At 49.4% G+C, this 17,952-nt stretch overlaps 1 protein-coding gene across 3 annotated transcripts in view; it reads left to right on the top strand.

The window, feature by feature from the left end:
* LOC108394882 (lipoxygenase homology PLAT domains 1) overlaps positions 1-17,952 on the top strand; it is a 54,717-nt gene that overhangs the window by 18,656 nt on the left and 18,109 nt on the right. For all 3 annotated transcript variants that reach the window (XM_073212995.1, XM_073212993.1, XM_073212992.1), the window contains 8 exons: positions 30-239; positions 365-500; positions 2,327-2,535; positions 3,400-3,585; positions 6,436-6,563; positions 13,568-13,685; positions 14,604-14,778; positions 16,396-16,581. In XM_073212995.1, the coding sequence (XP_073069096.1) occupies positions 30-239; positions 365-500; positions 2,327-2,535; positions 3,400-3,585; positions 6,436-6,563; positions 13,568-13,685; positions 14,604-14,778; positions 16,396-16,581 (1,348 nt within the window). The remainder of the gene's footprint in view (positions 1-29; positions 240-364; positions 501-2,326; positions 2,536-3,399; positions 3,586-6,435; positions 6,564-13,567; positions 13,686-14,603; positions 14,779-16,395; positions 16,582-17,952) is intronic.

Genomic DNA, 17,952 nt, shown 5'->3' with positions numbered 1-17,952 from the left:
ACCCAGGTCCCCACGTCTGGACTCCCCAGGCTGACACCTTCATCATCGAGGCCGCTGACCTGGGTGTCATCTACAAGATCAAGCTCCGCCATGACAACACCAAGTGGTGTGCAGACTGGTACGTGGAGAAGGTGGAGGTCTGGAATGACACCAACGAGGACGAGTTCCTGTTCCTGTGCGGGCGCTGGCTGTCCCTGAAGCGGGAGGACGGGAGGCTGGAGAGGCTCTTCTATGAGAAGGTGCGTGGAAGGCAGCAGGGGAGTCTGGCTCCGCCAAGGCCTGACGGCATCCTCAGAGCTAGGGGAGGCCCCAGGGGGTGGAAGATGCCGGAGCTGTAATGGGCCCGGTGGTGCTCCCCCGACAGGAGTACACTGGGGACCGGAGCAGCAATTGCAGCAGCCCCGCCGACTTCTGGGAGATTGCCCTGAGCTCCAAGATGGATGATGTCGATATTGCCACAGTGACAGGGCCCATGGCCAGCTATGTCCAGGAGGGCCCAGGTAAGCCAGGCAGTGGGCTCTCCAGAGGAGCAGCAGGCACAGGGACATGGTCTAAAGCTGTTCGTGGACAGACACTGTGTTAGCCCCACCATCATCAGACTTAAATCTAATGCTTTAACCTACTGCCAATTTCCATCTCCACCACCACCCTGGGAAGGCAGTGATTAGCCTCCTTTACAGACGGAAAAACAAAGGCCAAGAGAAGCTAGGGCAGTGATGTCCTTAACTCACTGATCTGCCACCTGGAGGGCACCATCATAGACACTGCCCTCACCCAGTCTCAGAGTATCCATTCAGCCCGGAGGGCCTAGGACAGTTCTCATCAGACGCAGTGAGACTCCCTGGCATGTCAGTAGAGGGTCAGAGGACTCAGCCGTGCAAACATAAGGCGTGACGGGCAGTGGGGGGCAGGAGGGGCACCGAAGAAGTCCTAAACTGGTTTTGGGGGATGTGAGTTCCATTTCTGGTTTTGACAATAATACATGTGGCCTTAGACAAGTTACTCTTTTGGCTTCAGTTTTTGCTCCATGAAGCAATATTGCAATGCCCTGACAAGTTCATTTTTTCCAACCAGACTTTTGAGGTAAAGCAGTTCTATATTTGTCTGTTGACCATTTAAATGCACTGCCTGTCTGTTCAGTTCTTTTAAATATAGAGTGTGACAACCACTGTATTTCCCTCCAGGAGACCACATGGTGGGTCTGTAGGGTTGGGGGAAGAGAGATGATTGTTTTATATTCTACCTTCTTGCTATGTGAATAAATGATAGGACCCACAAAAAAGTACCTCTCCTTAATTAAGCACTATGATCAACTGGAGAAAGGCCAATGGGACTTCCCTTGTCAAGATGAAACAAGGCCCTGGGCAGGTACAGAAAACACTGCAGGTAATTCCAGGCAGGAAGGTCTAGTTTGGAAACCTGTCAAAGAGAATACAGATTGCCTAACCTGTAACTCACTACCACTAGAGCAGTGTCTCCCAAAATTATCCAGGAAAAGGATATCAGTTAGTATATCAGTTAGTAACTGCAAGAGACAGAGACCTAGAGATAGTGGCTTAAACAAATGAGGGATTTTTCTTTCCTCTCACATAAAAGTTCACAGGTAGGCAACTGGGATTGACACGGTAGCTCCAGGGAAGTCAAGGACATAGACTCCTCAATCTGATCACTCCAGCAGCCTTACAAGTGGTTCCCAACCTAAAGGTTGCCCATAGTCCTAAAATGACTGCTAGAGCTCCAGCCATCACATCCATATTCCAAGCAGTGTGAATGGAAGGGTGGGGGCAAAAGGTGACCCTCCCATTTGAGCCAGACCCTTTGAAAGAAATTTCTCCAGAAACTGCTTACATGTCATGACCACAACTAGCTGCAAGGAGAATGGAAAAATCATTTTGTTCCTTCAGTTTTTCTTTACATTTATACTCCACATACGAGTGAAATCATTTGGTACTTGTCTTTCTCCGCCTGGCTTATTTCACTGAGCATAATGTCCTCTAGCTCCATCTATGTTGTTGCAAATGGTAGGATTTGTTTCTTTCTTATGGCTGAATAATATTCCATTGTGTATATGTACCACATCTTCTTTATCCATTCATCTACTGATGGACATTTAGGTGTCAGCAGGGCTTTTTAAAGTGGCAAGGAAGCTCCCTTTGATCTTCATGTGGGAGTTACCAACTCCTTCATTCCTTAAAGAGTAGATGTTCACCATAGAACACTCACTGATTGGGAAAGCTCTGTTGTACTTTGTCTCAGGGGCAGGGAGCTGAGCTCTCTGCCTGCAGAGGCCCCGTTGCGAGGCAGGGCCCCCCATGATCCCTTGCAGTTATTCCTTACTACGTGTCAGTCACCACCGGGAAGCACAAGGATGCTGCCACTGACAGCCGCGCCTTCATCTTACTCACTGGGGAGGATGACGAGCGCAGTAACCGCATCTGGCTGGACCACCCCCGAGGGAAGAGGGGCTTCAGCTGCGGCTCCGTGGAGGAGTTCTACGTCGCAGGCTTGGATGTGGGCACCATCAAGAAAATAGAGGTGCTGGCCCCTGGGGCCCCGGGGTGGTGACCACCCCCAGGAAGGAAGGAGCCAAGCAATACACAGGTGGGAGGGGAGTGGAGGGCTGGCAGAGCAACCAACCTGGAGCCCCATCTCAGAGCAGGTAGCCAGGGAAGATCTCCTGGCCTTGGCCATCAACTACCTGGGTGACCTTGTCTGAGTAACCTGCCACCCCAGGACTCTGTTGTCCATCCATCCAATGGGAATGCCCTATGGATTGGTTCTCTATTGCTGGGTAACAAATTAACACAAACTTAGACACTTAAAACTACACAAGGGTATCATCTCACAGTTCCTGGGTCAGGAGTCCAGAGTGAGTTAGCTGGGTCTTCTTCACAAGGTCTCCCTGGGCTGGAATCAGGTTGCTGTCAGGGCTGTGGTTTCATCTGAGACTTGGAGTCCTCTTTCAAGCTCACTGGCTATTGGCAGAATCCATTTCCTTGCAGATGTAGGCCTGAGGCTACCAGTTTCCAGAAGTTGCATATTCCCTGCCATGTGACCTTCTCCAAAACATGGTAGTTTGTTTCCTCAAGGCAAGCAAGAGACAGTCTCTTCTGCTTCAAGTCTCTCTGACCTCTTCCATCTCTCACATCTGGAGTCTTTTTTAAAGGACTCATCAGATTAGGTCAGGTCTACCCAGAATAATCTTTAGATTAACTCCAAGTCATCTGATGAGACACTGTAATTTTATCTTCCCAATCTCTTACTCCTCATGGGAGGGACCCGGGTTGGTGGAGGCAGAGTACATTGGAAGGAAGCACGGAGGGAGAAGGGCAGAGTGGGGAAGGGGTTTCCCTCCCAGTTGTGCCCAGATCCTCATGGCCCTGGTGTGTCTTCCCCTAGCTGGGCCATGATGGTGCCTCTCCCGAGAGCTGCTGGCTGGTGGAGGAGCTGTGTTTGGCTGTGCCCACCCAGGGCACCAAGTACATGTTGCGTTGCAACTGCTGGCTTGCCAAGGACCGAGGTGACGGCATCACCTCCCGTGTCTTCGACCTCCTGGATGCCATAGTGGTGAACATTGGGGTGAAGGTATAGCGGGGAGCTGGTATGTTCACTGCATTGAAGGGAATTGCAGGTTGAGCTGGAAGAGCAGGAGAGGGAAACGCAGGGAGGGATGCAGGAGGCTCCTTCCTGGAGCAGTGGCAGGCACTGCAGCTTGCTACCAGCCAGACTTGCTTTGCTAGGAGCCAGGAGACCCAAGTCTCTTTGAGTCTGCTGCTGTGTGGCCTTGGAAAAGTCACCTGGACTCTTTGCATCTTGGTCTTTTCATGTAGTATATGGAAATAATGCTTTCCATCCTATTCCGTGTAAGATCTTGATGAGAACTAATGAGATCATGAACAGTCCATGAAGAGTTTGCAAGCTCTACATAGACATGCAGAGTTGTTAGTTTGCAAAGGCCCCTCAACACCAGTAGGACAGTGATGGGGACAGATAGCACTTGGGATACTGTGAGCACCTGGGTCTCACAGTGCAGTGATTGCTGTCTGCACAAGACCCTCTTTAAGTAGAAAAGGCTGGAAGGCAGGAGCTCTGTGGTTCCACCTCTAACTGGCCAAATGACCTAGGACAAGAGGTATACACCCATAGGTCAGTGCCAGGCAAGAGACAGGATGTCTGGGTGCTGGGGCCCAATGACACACAGCCAGTTGGTGGCACAGGGGCCTCTGGTTCAGGTGACCCTGCAGGCTTCTTTTTCTGAAAAGCTGTAGGGTTGACAGAAGGCTCCAGCCCTCACCTCTGTTCCTGAATCCAAACCAATGTGCTACTAGAATTAGGGAAGGAGTTGTCCCACAGAGGTAAGAGGAAATCACCCTGGATCTGAGTGTGCCCTGCTTAGATTGTCTATGGAAATGACGGCAGGGCCGAGCTTTAGGCTCTAAAATCCTTAACAGGCAGGAGGGAGGATGCCTGCCCCTCCCCTGCTTGACAGCCAGAGAGCAGAACTTCCTGCAGCTTAGACACCCTCCCCTCCCTTACCCAGACATCTCTACCGGTGGCCAGATGGACGGTATGGGTGGGCACACAATTCATCCAGGGACCTCTGTCCTGACCCAGTTCCCAGCATACCTGTGGGGGGCGGGGGGGTGCTGCCCACCAGCATATGCACACACCCCTCAGTACAGCTGCCTCTCCCTCTGAGCTCTTCAGTCTGTGAAAACCCAGCCCCACGCCCCTGTTGTTCACATTACAAAAGAATCCAGGTTTGTCACTTCACAAAGAACCACAGGGTACTTTGGCCAGGCCATCTCCCTGGGATGTCTGGTAGCAGACCAGAATTACAAAAGCCCTGCTTCAGTGTCTCTTTCTGGAAACACACCTATTACATAAAAAGAGATGCTTCTGTATAAAGAAAAGAAAGATAGACACAGAGAACACAAGAGTCTAGAGGGACCAGCCTTCAGGGGCCAGCCCCCATGAGGTCACCAAAGCACTCATTTTGATCATTCTGTTTTTTATGCCTGTCTGGGTAAGAGCAGAAAAGTGTCAGGCTCCTGCTTTCATTCCCAGTAGCTCCCCCACCCATCACAATGCCCTTGATAGGTGCTCAAAGAGCATTTTCCTGGTAAAGCAAGAGGCTCTTCAGTCATTTCCTTGGCATGCAGGTACTGCAGTTCTCCACTGGACCGAGCCTGCAAATACCAGTTCTAAACTTGCAGTATGTCAGTGAAGATGCTGGGTGCTGCTTGGAAAGATCCAACAGCCAGCATGCGCAACATCGGAGACGCGATCACTGTGACAAATAACTTCGGTTCTGAGTTTGAAGGCTTCTGGGTAGTGGGGACAATGCACAGGTGGTAACACAGTGTGACAGCCCCAAGGGAAGGAAGGGCCAAGTGTATTCAAAGGAGATGGTCAGCCTGGCATTTCCTCAGCCATGTGTATAAACCTCTTCTGAATCGTTGAGATCTAATTCTAGTCCTTGGGCACCTGGTGAGAGGGAACAGAGCAAGAAGCCAGAGCAGTGGGGAAAGAAAGGGAAAGATGGTCCCTCTTGCCACCTGGCTGCCTCTCAAAGGAAGAATCAAGGCAGGGGCCTCAGTGAGGTCACCCTCCTGCAAAGAGCAGACTGCTCCCTTTCCTTCCAGTGGAGACAGAGGGAATATATCCTCTTTGCAGCAAACCTCAAGCAAAAGGGCAAAAAAACCTAATCTAAAGGGCAAATCACAGAATAGGTGTTTGGCCCAATTCCCATGTGAATGGAGGCAGAGCCCCCTTACCCGGCGCCCAGCACACTCTTCAGTCACTGGCACTCAGGGTGTGTGCTGGCTGCAGCACGAAGAAGGAAGGGACACCCAGAACCCAGAACAGCGCTGCTGCTGACACCATGCCACGTGCAGGCCCAGCACTGCGCATGCAGGTGAATTATCTGTAGCTCTCACGATGCTGCAGTCATTGTCCTGATTTTACAGCAGAGGAAGGAGAAGCAGGGGAGGGTGGGGCATCTGCCCAGGTTCAACAGCTGGCAGGCAGCAGATCTAGGATTCAGATGGTGCCCTGGGTATGGCTCCAAAAGCTACTGTCCTGCCACCACGTGCTGCCAGAATGCATAGACCTAGGTGAGGATTTGATTGACAAATCGATTGATTTGATTGACAATTGTTTAACAGGCTTTCAGTCCTGTTTCTATTGCTCACATGTTCTATAGAGAACATACTGAACTTCTCTCTAGCCCCGCCCTGGGCACAGCCAAGGACACAGAGAGCCAAGGCCTGACTGGTGCTCTCTGGATATTTGCAGTTGATTGACTGGGTGGGGGGCTCTTTTCAGAAGCACAGAACTTGGAGAGCATGTGGTCTTGCCCTGGTGAAAGTGCGGCAAGTTGGTGGGGTTGGAGGGTGAGGCCAAGGCTCAGAATCCACTTCTCTCTTCTGGCAGGTACTCTACGAAATGACAGTGTGGACGGGTGACGTAGTGGGTGGTGGCACCGACTCCAACATCTTTATGACCCTCTATGGCATCAATGGTAGCACAGAGGAAGTGCAATTGGACAAAAAGAAAGCCAGGTATCCAGAGGTGACCTCTGCCCCTTGCCCCTCTGCTCATCCAGTCTCCACCCTCTAGCCCCACCCTGCCCTCAGCCAGACTGCTTCCCTCCCTTTCCCCTCATACCTGGGCCTTCCAGCCTCACACCTTCATCCCTGTGATTCCTGCCTCCTGGAATGCCCTTCATCCACTCCTTTCTGTCTCAAGACCTTTCTCTTCCAAGGACCAGCACAAATCTCCTTCCTCCAGGAAGCCTTCCTTCCTTCTCCCTCCCTCCCTCCCTTCCTCCTTTCCTTCCTTCCCTCTGTCACGCAAAAGTGTTTAATGTAAGGTCTGCAGATAAGTTGGTAGCATTTGATCATTGTGAATCTCCTGCTTTCATTCACCGCACTGTAGTAATGTAAGGTCTTCACATTAGAGGAAGCTGGGTGAAGGAACACAGGGACTCTGTTCTATTTTTGCAATGTTCCTGCAAGTCTAAAATGATTGTGCAATACAAAAAAAGAATTTTTTTAATATTAAAAAATGATTGAATACCTAGTATGTGTCAGGCACTGTCTCAGACACTGGGGGGATCATACAACCAGAAAGGGAAGAACCCCAAACTCCCAGAGCTGAACGCCTGGGGGAACCACAGCAATAGCATGAATACCAGTGTGGGCTTCTTTTGTGCATTTTTCTAACTGAATGTAGTGACTCAGTAGTCCTCCCTGCAACCCTGTGAGGACCATTATTATCATCCCTATTTACAGGTGAGGAAACTGAAGCACAGCAAGGGGAGGTCATGCTGTTCAGGGTCCCATAGCTGTAAGCCGTGGAGTACATATGGCCCCAGTCTTAAGCTTTAGGTTCTACTGCTTCTTAAGACAGTTGTTAGTAATGACAGTCAAGGGGGCTTCATATGGTTCTTGCTGTCTGCACTTTTCATTGTATCCCCAGCTTTGTTCTGGGTTTGGGCTGGTTTTCTGTGTCCCCCAAACCATTCCCGGCCCCTGATATCTAAAGCACCAGAGAAACTCAGAGCTCAAGCCTAGGATTTCTAAAACCCACCCAGAGCCACTTGCCTCTGGACGCACGCAGCCGCCTCCCCTAGGCCAGGGGGCAGCATCCAGGGCAGAGCCCGTGAGGCCAGGGACACTGCCCACCTGTGCAGCTCAAGCCTGGGCGTCTGATGAGAAGAGTCTTTGCCCGCCTTCTCTTGGCGCTCCTGCCCTCTCATCGTGCACCCGCCCTTTCCTCCTGGAACTCTTCCCTGAACAATGACTGATGATGATACTTGTAATGGCTGCCGTTCACTGAGCACCTACCTCAATGCCAGGCAGTCAGAAACGCTCATTAAAAATATCAACTCACAGCACCCTTTGTAATACACACCTACAAATAAGGGGTCTGAGACAGAGACGTGAAGTAATTTGTCCAAGTTCACAGGGCTAGTAAGTAGGGGGACTGGGATTGGAGCTCACACAGTTGGGGGAAGTCAACAAAGGCCAAATGAGAACAGGCGGAGGCTCTTTCCTTAGAACTTGCTATAGCAAGGTGTCAGCCACCATCACTGGTTTGGTAGAGTCCAAAGGCTGTCAGGAGCTTGGGAAAGCTTTCTGGTGAAGCATTATTTTTGGCATGGGGAAGCTGGTGGTGGGCTAACTACAATGGGGGCATCTTATGTGGTTCGCTTGGGGAGCATATTTGGATTTCTCTGGTTAGTCCCAAGTTGGGAGTGGGGGCAAACAGGGGACCTGGCAGTCCTTGCCCAAGTCCTGACCACCATGGGCCCACTGGTGCCGAGGCCATGTTCTGGCTCCCTGGGCTGGTGCTGTAGAGCTAGTGGGTCAGCGTTCTACTCTCATATATAGTCTTGCTATTGTCCGTTTATATTTTCACACTATTACAGTCTTTACCTCTATTCTCTGACCCTAATCTCCACCCCAACCCGAAATCGTGGATTTTCTTGGATTAATTATCCCGCCCCTACATTCCACCTTATTTTGCAGACATACACAGACTTCATTGCTGGTGAAAGAGATGGACACCTCCTTTCTGGTAGTATCTTAATTCCAAGCATGTTGCTTGAAAGTTACATTATAAACACAACCATTTGTAAATGCTTTGAGGCACCTTGTTAAAGGGTTTTGCTTTTCTAAGTAAAGAATTATTTTGTGAGGATGGCCATCATTTCTTAATCACTCTGGTTTGCCAACTCAGGACTCTTACCCAAGGCATGTTTTGCCTCATTTCATCTGCAAGTGGGCCAATGTTTTATCTGTGTTTGGGAGTCCTTGTTATGGGTGTCAGCACCTTGACCTGGAAACTTGGGTGGTAAGGCCCACTGGGTTTCAGTTGTGTGCACAGCTTGGTGTTGAGCAAGATACTCACCCTAAGAAATGGTGTGTGACTAGAATACAGGCAGAAACATGCATGCATACACACAGAAGACATTGTGTGGGTTTGCCTGGCACAGTGTTCTTGTTGTCAAATGCTGTACTCAGAGGCCAAAATTGATAGCGATTCACTTGACTCCATTTCCCCAGTTGAAGTCCCCAACTTCTTATCTTGCCACTTTGGGAGAAATTGTTCTATAAACTAATCAACACTGAGATGCTGGTGAATTAATGTGGCATTCGAAAAAAAGGATGCCCTCAAAAGGTAATGCTTAAACTCAAGGCATGAATCTCTAACAGTGGGATTTGAAGTAACTGGTATCCAGTGAGTGTAGGCGCGATTTTTAGACAAGGTATGCGGTTTTCTTTAGAGGGAAGTACCTATAAGGAACCATTCCTAGGCCCAGTGAAGACCCTGTGAACTTGGAGATTCCTTGGAGAGGAAGCAAAGGAGATTTACAGAGTTCTGTTGAGTTTGCCCTTCAGGCTGGTCTCCTGGCTTTCACTCATGCTTGATGCAAAGATGAGTAGAGGCTGAGCCCAAGGGGATGCAAGCAGAGCGCAGAACCCAAATGAAGTTCCAGTTGCCATTTCAGGAGGCAACTAGGAGCTATTTGACCAGTGGCCATGCCAGAGGTGTGATAAGCTTGTAGGTTTTGAGTCTTTCTTCCGCAGCACTTGGATATAATGCTGCCTGGCTAGCAATAAAGCTCTGAGAATGGAATGGGCCCATCTGTGGGGACTATGGGAGCAGGGAGTTGTTGGGGAGGCTGAGTCCTTCCCTCAGTGGTGCTTGGAGGCAAGTACCAGGGGAGAGAAGAGGAAGGTAGGCTGAGGCTCAGGGACTGCCGTCTTCAAGGGCACCCAGGTCAGGTAGTTGCTGGGGGACCCCTCGGACACATCGTCTTCAGCTTAGAGGCTGTTCTTTAAGAGGACAGTGGCAGATGTGAATGTGCACCAGGCCCTACCACGGCATTTGAGGATGGTGGGAATTTAGGGTCTGTTCAGATTTCTCTGACTTGGGTCTTCCCTAAAACCGCCACAAGGATGCTCTGGCAATCAGCAAGCAGGTGGATGCAGCTTCCTGATGCCTCCCTATAATTCATGGGGGCATCACCGAGGTCGGTGACCTTAATGAGCCCTAAGGAGGAGTCTGAGGAGCCAGGGTCAGAGGAGCCTGGGGCTGCAGGCTTGGCCTTTTGCCCCTCGGTCACATCTGCGCCCGTGGACACTTACCCCACCACTGGGGCATCACCCTGCTACTCACCATGACTCATAGTTCTCTCCGTGCTGTTCCAGGGCAGTCTCCCCTCCCCTGTCCTTTTGGTGGTCCCAGAATGTTCCACTCATGCCACTTGGCGGGGTGTATTAGTTTCCTGAGCTTGCAACAAAAAGTTATTGCAAACCTAGTGGCTTAAAACAGCACGAACTTATCCTCTCACATTTCCAGAAATCTAGTCAGCGCCACTGGGTAGGAATCAAGCTGTGGTCCCAGCCACACTGCCTCAGGAGGCTCTTGGGGAGACCCTGTCCCCTGGATCTCCCCGCTTCTGTGCCTGCCGGCACTCCTCGGCCAGGGGTGCATTGCTCCGCTCTTCAAGACCAACACCTTCCCATCTCTCTCTGCTCCGTCTTCACATCACCCCATCCTTTGCATATGTGTCAAATCTCCCTCCCTCTTGTAAAGAACCATGATTGCATCAGGGCCCACCCTGGGTGGGGTATTTCTCAGCCTACCTCAGGGGCTATGACCCACATAGCAAGGATCTGAAAACACTGCCGTGTAAGGAACAGCCAAAAGTTCCAGGGACATTCCATTTTTAACCTTTTAATTATGAAATATATATGTATTTATCTTCTTATGTGACCTATGTCAATTAGTATAATACAGTATACTCTTTGACATGACATGAGTTACTCAGAGACTATAGTTTTATTTATTTGTATCCAGTCATATATGTAACATGTGTAATATGTATAGCATATACATGGATATAAATCATAAATACTTACATAGAGCAAAAACTCATGCAGCCACCATATAGGTCAAAAAAATTAAACATTCCCAGTTCACTCTACATCCCTTCCCCTAGAAGTAACCATTATTGGACTTTTAGGGTTTTCTTGCTTGCCTTTACCATTTTATCCCCACACTGGGCATGCCTCCCTTAACAATCAGCTCCCATTTTGCCTGGATTATAGTTTATAAGTGAAATTAGGCTATGGGTATCTCTTATACCTTCCCTCTTTTCTCCACATTAAGTTTCTCAGATTTCCCTGAGCTGCTGTGATTTGCTCATTTTCCTCACTGCTTAGTATTGAGTTGATGAACACTTTGGGCCTGGAAAAGAGAGGTCTGAAAGCTTGTTGCAGGGAACTAGGGAGGGGAGGCAGTAGAGGCCCTGAGTTTGGCCAAACTGTTGACAATTAACAATTAGCTCCAGTGGACTGAGCTGGGGCCAGTGCAGGGAGGCCCAGCTCAGTGCAAAAAAAAAAAAACTTTCAAGGAGTTGACCATGGCTGTCCTAAGAGGGAAAGAGCTGCCCAGCTGTGGGGCCCCATCAGAGCATGGGCTAGATTGTGATTGGTACGGAGAACCCAGACTAGAAGGAGCTTGGTCTAGAATGAAGCTACAGCCAAGGCTCTGATCCCGGCCAGCCCTGAGAGCAGCAGCCGTGCTTCTAAGATGCACAAAGGCAAACTGCCTGAGCAGCTGCCCCAGGGAGGTGAGCTTTGGACTGTACAGCCTTCATTCCCATCTTCCAGCCAGTCCCTTCCCAGGCTTTCTACCTGCAAACCTTCCCTCGCTTCATAGCAATGACTAAAATTCTTCATTAAATCGTTGTCCTTCCAGCCTAAGGTTTTGGCCCTAGTAAACCCTCAGGATGTTCTAAACAGAAGCTAGTGAGTGAGTGAGTGCTGGGCCCTTTTCCAAGTGCAGCCTTTGATAGAAGGAAAGTAGAACAGGAAGGGAGAGAGGCGCAGCCAAAGGCTGCTCTCCCCACACCTCTTCTTCAGCTCCCAGGTGGGGCCTCCTTTGAACAGGTAGGCAGGGTAAACCTGGGCTGCTTCAGCAGCCCTGACCTCTGAGCCAGAGGTAGGGGGCCTGGGCCAGAGGCTGACTGCCTCTCCAACAGCAGCCCCTCAATGTGGGAGCCCTACGCCACATCAAGAAGTGTCTTAAGTGTGTGTGGGGGGAGCAGAGGGAAGACGTCTGGAGGGACTAAGCCCCATTAAGGAGTGTTCCCTTTGAAAGCGGGCCATTTACCCTGGGGGGACAAGTCCATCCAGGTGTAACTGGGGTCTAGCCTGTAATGAAGGGTGAGGGGCAAAGTAGCTTACTCCTCAGTCTTCTAGAAGAAACACTTTTTCTCTCTTGCTCTTTCTTTACACCTGCCCCATTTTCTGGAGATTCTTGGCTAAATTTAAAGGGTGAACATTAAAAAGAAATACAGTGAAGAATTCTGAAGTTCCTTTGAGCTACAAAATTATATACTCCCAGAAAGAATAAGAAATCAACTGAGTTGAAAGATTATTTGAGAGACTCTCCAGTACGTGATATGAGCTTAACAAGGGAATTTGTGAGCACCTCCTTCCTGATCCACATGACCAGAGGGACAGACAGGGTTTAAATTAGAGCAGAAGAGATTTAGGGCAGACTCTTGGGAGCCAGTTTTCACATCTAAAAATCATAAAATGCAACAGGAACAAGTTGTCTGAAAGGATTAGGCCTCTGTTCCACCACTGCCTTTCAGAATAGGAGTAGTAAGACCTTGGTCTGCAGCATTTGCAGTCCCAGCCCCCACTGGCTCTAGCCTCTGTTTTAAAAAATATGTCTTGTATTCAAGGAAGCCTAACAATTACCATGCAGTGTTATATCTTTAAAGCCACCTGCATTAGCCCCAGGGGCTTAGCAGCAGCAGCATCTGGAATCAGTCAACAGTCAAGCAACCAGTCAGCACAGAAGGTCGCGTTATCCATAGAGCATTGTGGGAAGAGCAGGAAGGAATAAAGATAGAGTATCCCTGAGACAATGAGGTCATTCAGTATAAAAACAGTAGTCACAACAAAAGTCGCATTACCTTCTATCCGCCTGCCATTTTACAGTTATTAGTAGCTTGCCCAATCAGGGGCCACTGCACTCTGTTGTGTGTATTGTATATAGAAAAATGCAACTAGCAAGAGCTAGAGTGGTGCGATGCACAACCTGGCCCACCATTCATGGCAGCCCTGTAGAATCTTGATTAAAAATTTTCAGGTATGGAGTTCTTTTTCATTTTAAGTTGATTTCATATCCATTTAGTTCCCATGAGAGTTTTGTGAGACTGCAGAACTAGTGTCATTCTCCCCACACTACAGATGAGGAAACCAAATCCCAGAGAGGCACTGAAACTGCTCTAGAGCTGGTAGAATGAAATTAGGACCCAGAACTGGTAGCTGTTGACTCAGGGCCATTTCTACCACCTGAGCTCACCTAACCCAGTCTTCCAGGTGCAACACACAGGCTACTGGGAAGTCATGGGAAACTGAAAGAGAGGCTGAGTAAAGGCCTCCTCTTCCCTCTTACCCTGAATCTGGTCTTCAGCACAGCCTCACCCCCTCACGATGGCCAGCTTCCCTTCTTCATGCCCCTCTTCCACCCCCAGATTTGAGCGGGAGCAGAATGACACCTTCATCATGGAGATCCTGGACATTGCTCCATTCACCAAGATGCGGATCCGAATTGACGGCCTGGGCAGCCGGCCCGAGTGGTTCCTGGAAAGGGTAAAACAACCAGACCCCTCACCCTCCCTTCCACCCCCTGTCCACCCCTTCTTCCTGCTCTTTTGGGTTGCTGGTGGACCTTGTTAAAGTGCAAATGTCACCTTAAAGGGCTATTACTTGAACCTGACCTGTGTAATCTGGCAGGCCCCTTGGTGTGAGTTAACCAGAGAATGTAGTTTTATTTATGTGTGTCCAGTCAAAACCGAATCAACTGCCAGAAAACACAGCATGTGCTGTCAGTGTGACATGGACGGAGACTTGGCGTGGGCTTCTTGGAGGGAGGATAGAAAGAGGAGCAATAAGAATTCGGGCAGTAAGAGGCTCTAATGGTGGGAACTTCAGGGGGGGCGGCAGGGGAGCTTCGGTGCCCCTGTGATTGTGCAGTTAGGCCATTCCCTCTTTTTCCATCTTGGACCTATGTTCTGCCCAAGTCAGTCCTCTTACGTCTTGTCCACCAGAGGTCATCTGTCCTGAGCCCCCTCAGGTTCCTACTGGCCTCTTCAGCCCTGAGCAGATTTTTCTCCAGCCAGCAATGGGGTGTCCATGGCAAGGACAACCTGGTAGACCGCAGCACACTGTTCCCGGATGTTTGTGGCTGACAGTGTTTGGTTGGTCCATTGTTCTGTCATTTGTTCAGCAAACATTCCTTGTGCACAATGACAGCCCCTCTCAGAAACATGTTTTGATGAATTGTCCATTTCCAAACCTTTAAGCTAGGGTAGTCGTGGTGGGGGGTTCAGACCCTGTGCGAGGTACACAGGACAGGGGCTTTGTGCCCGAGAGGGGCCTTTCCACGTGCCTTGAGTCTGTCAGGAGAACTCTTCTCAGGTCTGGGACTGTGGGTCCTCGGGATACGAGGAGATTGGGGGGCTGGTGGAGGTGAGAGAGGATATTCCCACGCTGGCTCCTCTCCCCCAGATCCTCCTGAAGAACATGAATACTGGTGACCTGACCATGTTCTACTATGGAGACTGGCTGTCCCAGCGCAAGGGCAAGAAGACGCTGGTGTGTGAAATGTGTGCTGTCATCGATGGGGAGGAGATGATGGACTGGACTTCGTACACTGTCTCAGTTAAGACCAGTAACATCCTGGGTGAGTCGGGCCCCTCCCATCTCCTTCCCCACCTCCCACTACCCTTGTCCCTCCTCAAATTCTGGCTCAGGTCCCAGGCTCTGCTCAGGGCATTCTTTTTTGGATGGCCTTCCAAAAAGTTAGTCAACCCAAGTCCTTTCCAGTGTGTCACTTTCCATCTGGACAGAGTGTCCCCTCCTAGCCAAGGTGGACAGAGTGTCCCCTCCTAGCCTTGGTTCTGGCCCTTCTCCCTTGGGGGAATGGGGGGAATATTACCATACAGTGTGGTCCATATTTTTTAAAACGGTGCAGGAGTCCGACTCAGAGCCCCTCTGTCTGCTGCTGCCTGACACCCTCACCCAGGTGCCGTGCAGCTCAGATGCCCCTGGGTTCCTTCCCACATCGTGTGCTTGGCGACCATCTTCTGTGCTCCAGCGTTGGCCTGGGGTCTTAGGATGGAGATATGACCCTGGCTCTTGTGGGTCTGACATCCTAGTGGAACGGTGGCAGCAAGGCTCTCACAGAGGTGGCACAGGTGCTAGGGACCCCAGAGGAGGGTGCCTTACCTAGCTGGGGAAAAGGGGAAAGGTCATGGAGGGCTTCCCAGAGGGGATGCCAAATTCTAGTCCAGAAAGACAAACAGAAGCCACTGAAGTAGAGGGAACACTAAAGGAAGGGACTTCCAAACAAAAATAATAGCATGTACAAAAGGCCTGGAGCTGAGAGGAAATACAATCTCATCATAGAGGCATTGCGTCCTACCTACCCTCCCTTATACCAACCCTGTTCTCCGGGAGATGTTGGAAGGAATCTGAAAAACTCATTCACACTGCCTGGAAATAGCTAGTGAGGGATTAATTTGTTGGCTCTGGTAGCTTACACTTTCAACAGAGAGGTATTTAGCCAAAGAAATGAAGTTCTCGTGGTGGGATCTCAGTGATGGGTCAGTACAGCTGGTAAATTTGTTTCGGGCACCTCCTTTTTTCCTTTGCTCCTCACACTGGAGCCTTCAGTCTTTTGGCTTAAAGTTCCAAGTATCTACATGTTTCCAAGCCCCCTATTCCCTCATGATGCGCTCTCAAAAAATAGTTGATAAGTTTATTGATAACCTTAGAGTATGTATCAGAAAAGCTTCACAGCATCCTCTCTCCTGAAAGCATGTTTTTAACTGAAGTCAATACCTCTATTTGGCTTAAGCAAATGATATAAAGCTCTAGTGTAGAATTTCAACCAGAGGTGAATTTAGGGAACAAAGAGAATTCCTACTTCCTTCTGAATCCACATTGTGAGGGGGAAAACCTCTATTTCTAAACTGTAAAGGCAGTCCATATGCACAGATTTTAAGTATGGGTGTATTTCCCCAGAACTACATGAGTTCTTGCACTAAACCATTCACACTTAATAACCAGGACTCCAGTTAGCCCAGTAACATTTACAAAGCACAGAGATAAGATGGAGGACAGATTTAGAGCCCCAGGAACCTCAGAACACTAGCCAGCTCTTTCTGATCTCACCCCTGGCCTCCTTGACTCTGAACTTGCCCTGGCTCTTCCGCGGCAGTCAGGATGGAGGCCAGAGCAGGAGCATTGTGTGTTGGGAGAGGCCAGCACCCATAGCCTTCATCTTGTGCACACCCAGGAGCAGGCACTGATGCCAATGTGTTCATCACCATCTTTGGAGAGAATGGGGACAGTGGGACCCTGGCCCTGAAGCAGTCAGCCAACTGGAACAAGTTTGAGCGGAACAACACAGACACGTTCAACTTCTCCGACATGCTGAGTCTGGGCCACCTCTGCAAGCTGCGGGTCTGGCATGACAACAAAGGTAGCACCTGCTCGAGGCCTGGGTGGCAGGGAGGGCAGGTGTCAGCTCTCCACCTGGGCTCTTCCCCGTTTCCCTGGCAGTGTGCTGACCCTTCTACCCCAGGGTGGCAGGCAACTAAAAATGGTTGATTGCCATCATTTTAATGCTTCCATCAGTTAGAAGAGCAAAGGAATCTGGAAAAAGTTTAGAGATGAAGCTTAGTTCCTCCTAGTTGCCCCTGGGGAGATAAGTGTTTCTTAATTTTCTGTGATGCTAGAGCATTAATTTTACTTAGTTCAGACATAAAACTTTAAAAAAAAGAGGCTATATCACCAAATTCACTTCCCATGGATTTTCTCTAAAGGATTATACTTGTTTACTCATAATAGCAAGTCTAAAATTAGTCAAATTCACCTATGAAAAGTGATGGAATAGGCTATAAGCCAAATGAGTTTATTTTTAACTTCAAAGTACCTAAGGCGTACTTCGTGACGTCTGCAATTGTGATGAAGTTCGTGTTCTCAATGTCTCTCTGCTTATCCTGTTGTCTTCAGACCCCTCTGACCATTTTTTTCTGGCTTTGGGCCTCTAAGTTCTGTGTTATGTAAGTTGAATCCTAAATTTCACCTCCTGGAGGCATACCACTTCCTTCACTCGTACTGCTCCAACTCACCCCCCTTGCCTTCCATTGAAACTGGCCTCTGCAAAGCTGTTCACTCAAAGCCTTCTCCAGTCTTTTCTGAGTCTCTCCAGTGAGGGGTCCAGAGTTGTCCAGGTTGCTGCGCTTGTCCTTACCTTTCAGATCCCCACTGATGACCCACGTGTCTGTCATGGTGACTGAGGAAGCCCACCTTGGCATTTGCAACCTCCCTTCCTGAAGGAGTTTTTTGTTTGTTTGTTTGTTTTATCATGGGTTAAACAGCTAAATTTTTTTCTGTATCATAGAATAAACTCTGGTGAGGAAAAGAAAAAATAGCCAGTGTTCAAAGCAATAAAATAATGAATATTTGCACAGCGCTGCACAGTTTTCAAATCTCAGTGTATCCACTCAGTCATTGATTTACCGTGTTTACAGACATTTACAGTATTCACTGCATGTCTGGCACTCTGTTAGGTAGTAAAAATGCAAACATTTGATCTTTACAACTTTGTGAACTGCTGCGGCAAAGGCAGCTTATTATCTCTTTTTTCTACAGCCAAGGATATTGAGGCCCAGTGAGGTTTGAAGGACTTACTCAGGACCACATGGCAGAAAAGGTACATGGCCAAAACTCAAATCCAGGTCTTCTGATGCCTATTCTGGTACACCAACCATGCTCCGTGCCAGCCCATCCTGCCAGTCACCCTTCTGCACCCTCACCCAGCCACTGTGCCAAAAGGTGAAGAAGAAGA

Source organism: Manis javanica, chromosome 9 (assembly GCF_040802235.1).
Source record: "Manis javanica isolate MJ-LG chromosome 9, MJ_LKY, whole genome shotgun sequence".
Taxonomy (NCBI): Eukaryota; Metazoa; Chordata; class Mammalia; order Pholidota; family Manidae; genus Manis; species Manis javanica.
This window is presented reverse-complemented; position numbering and strand designations above follow the sequence as displayed.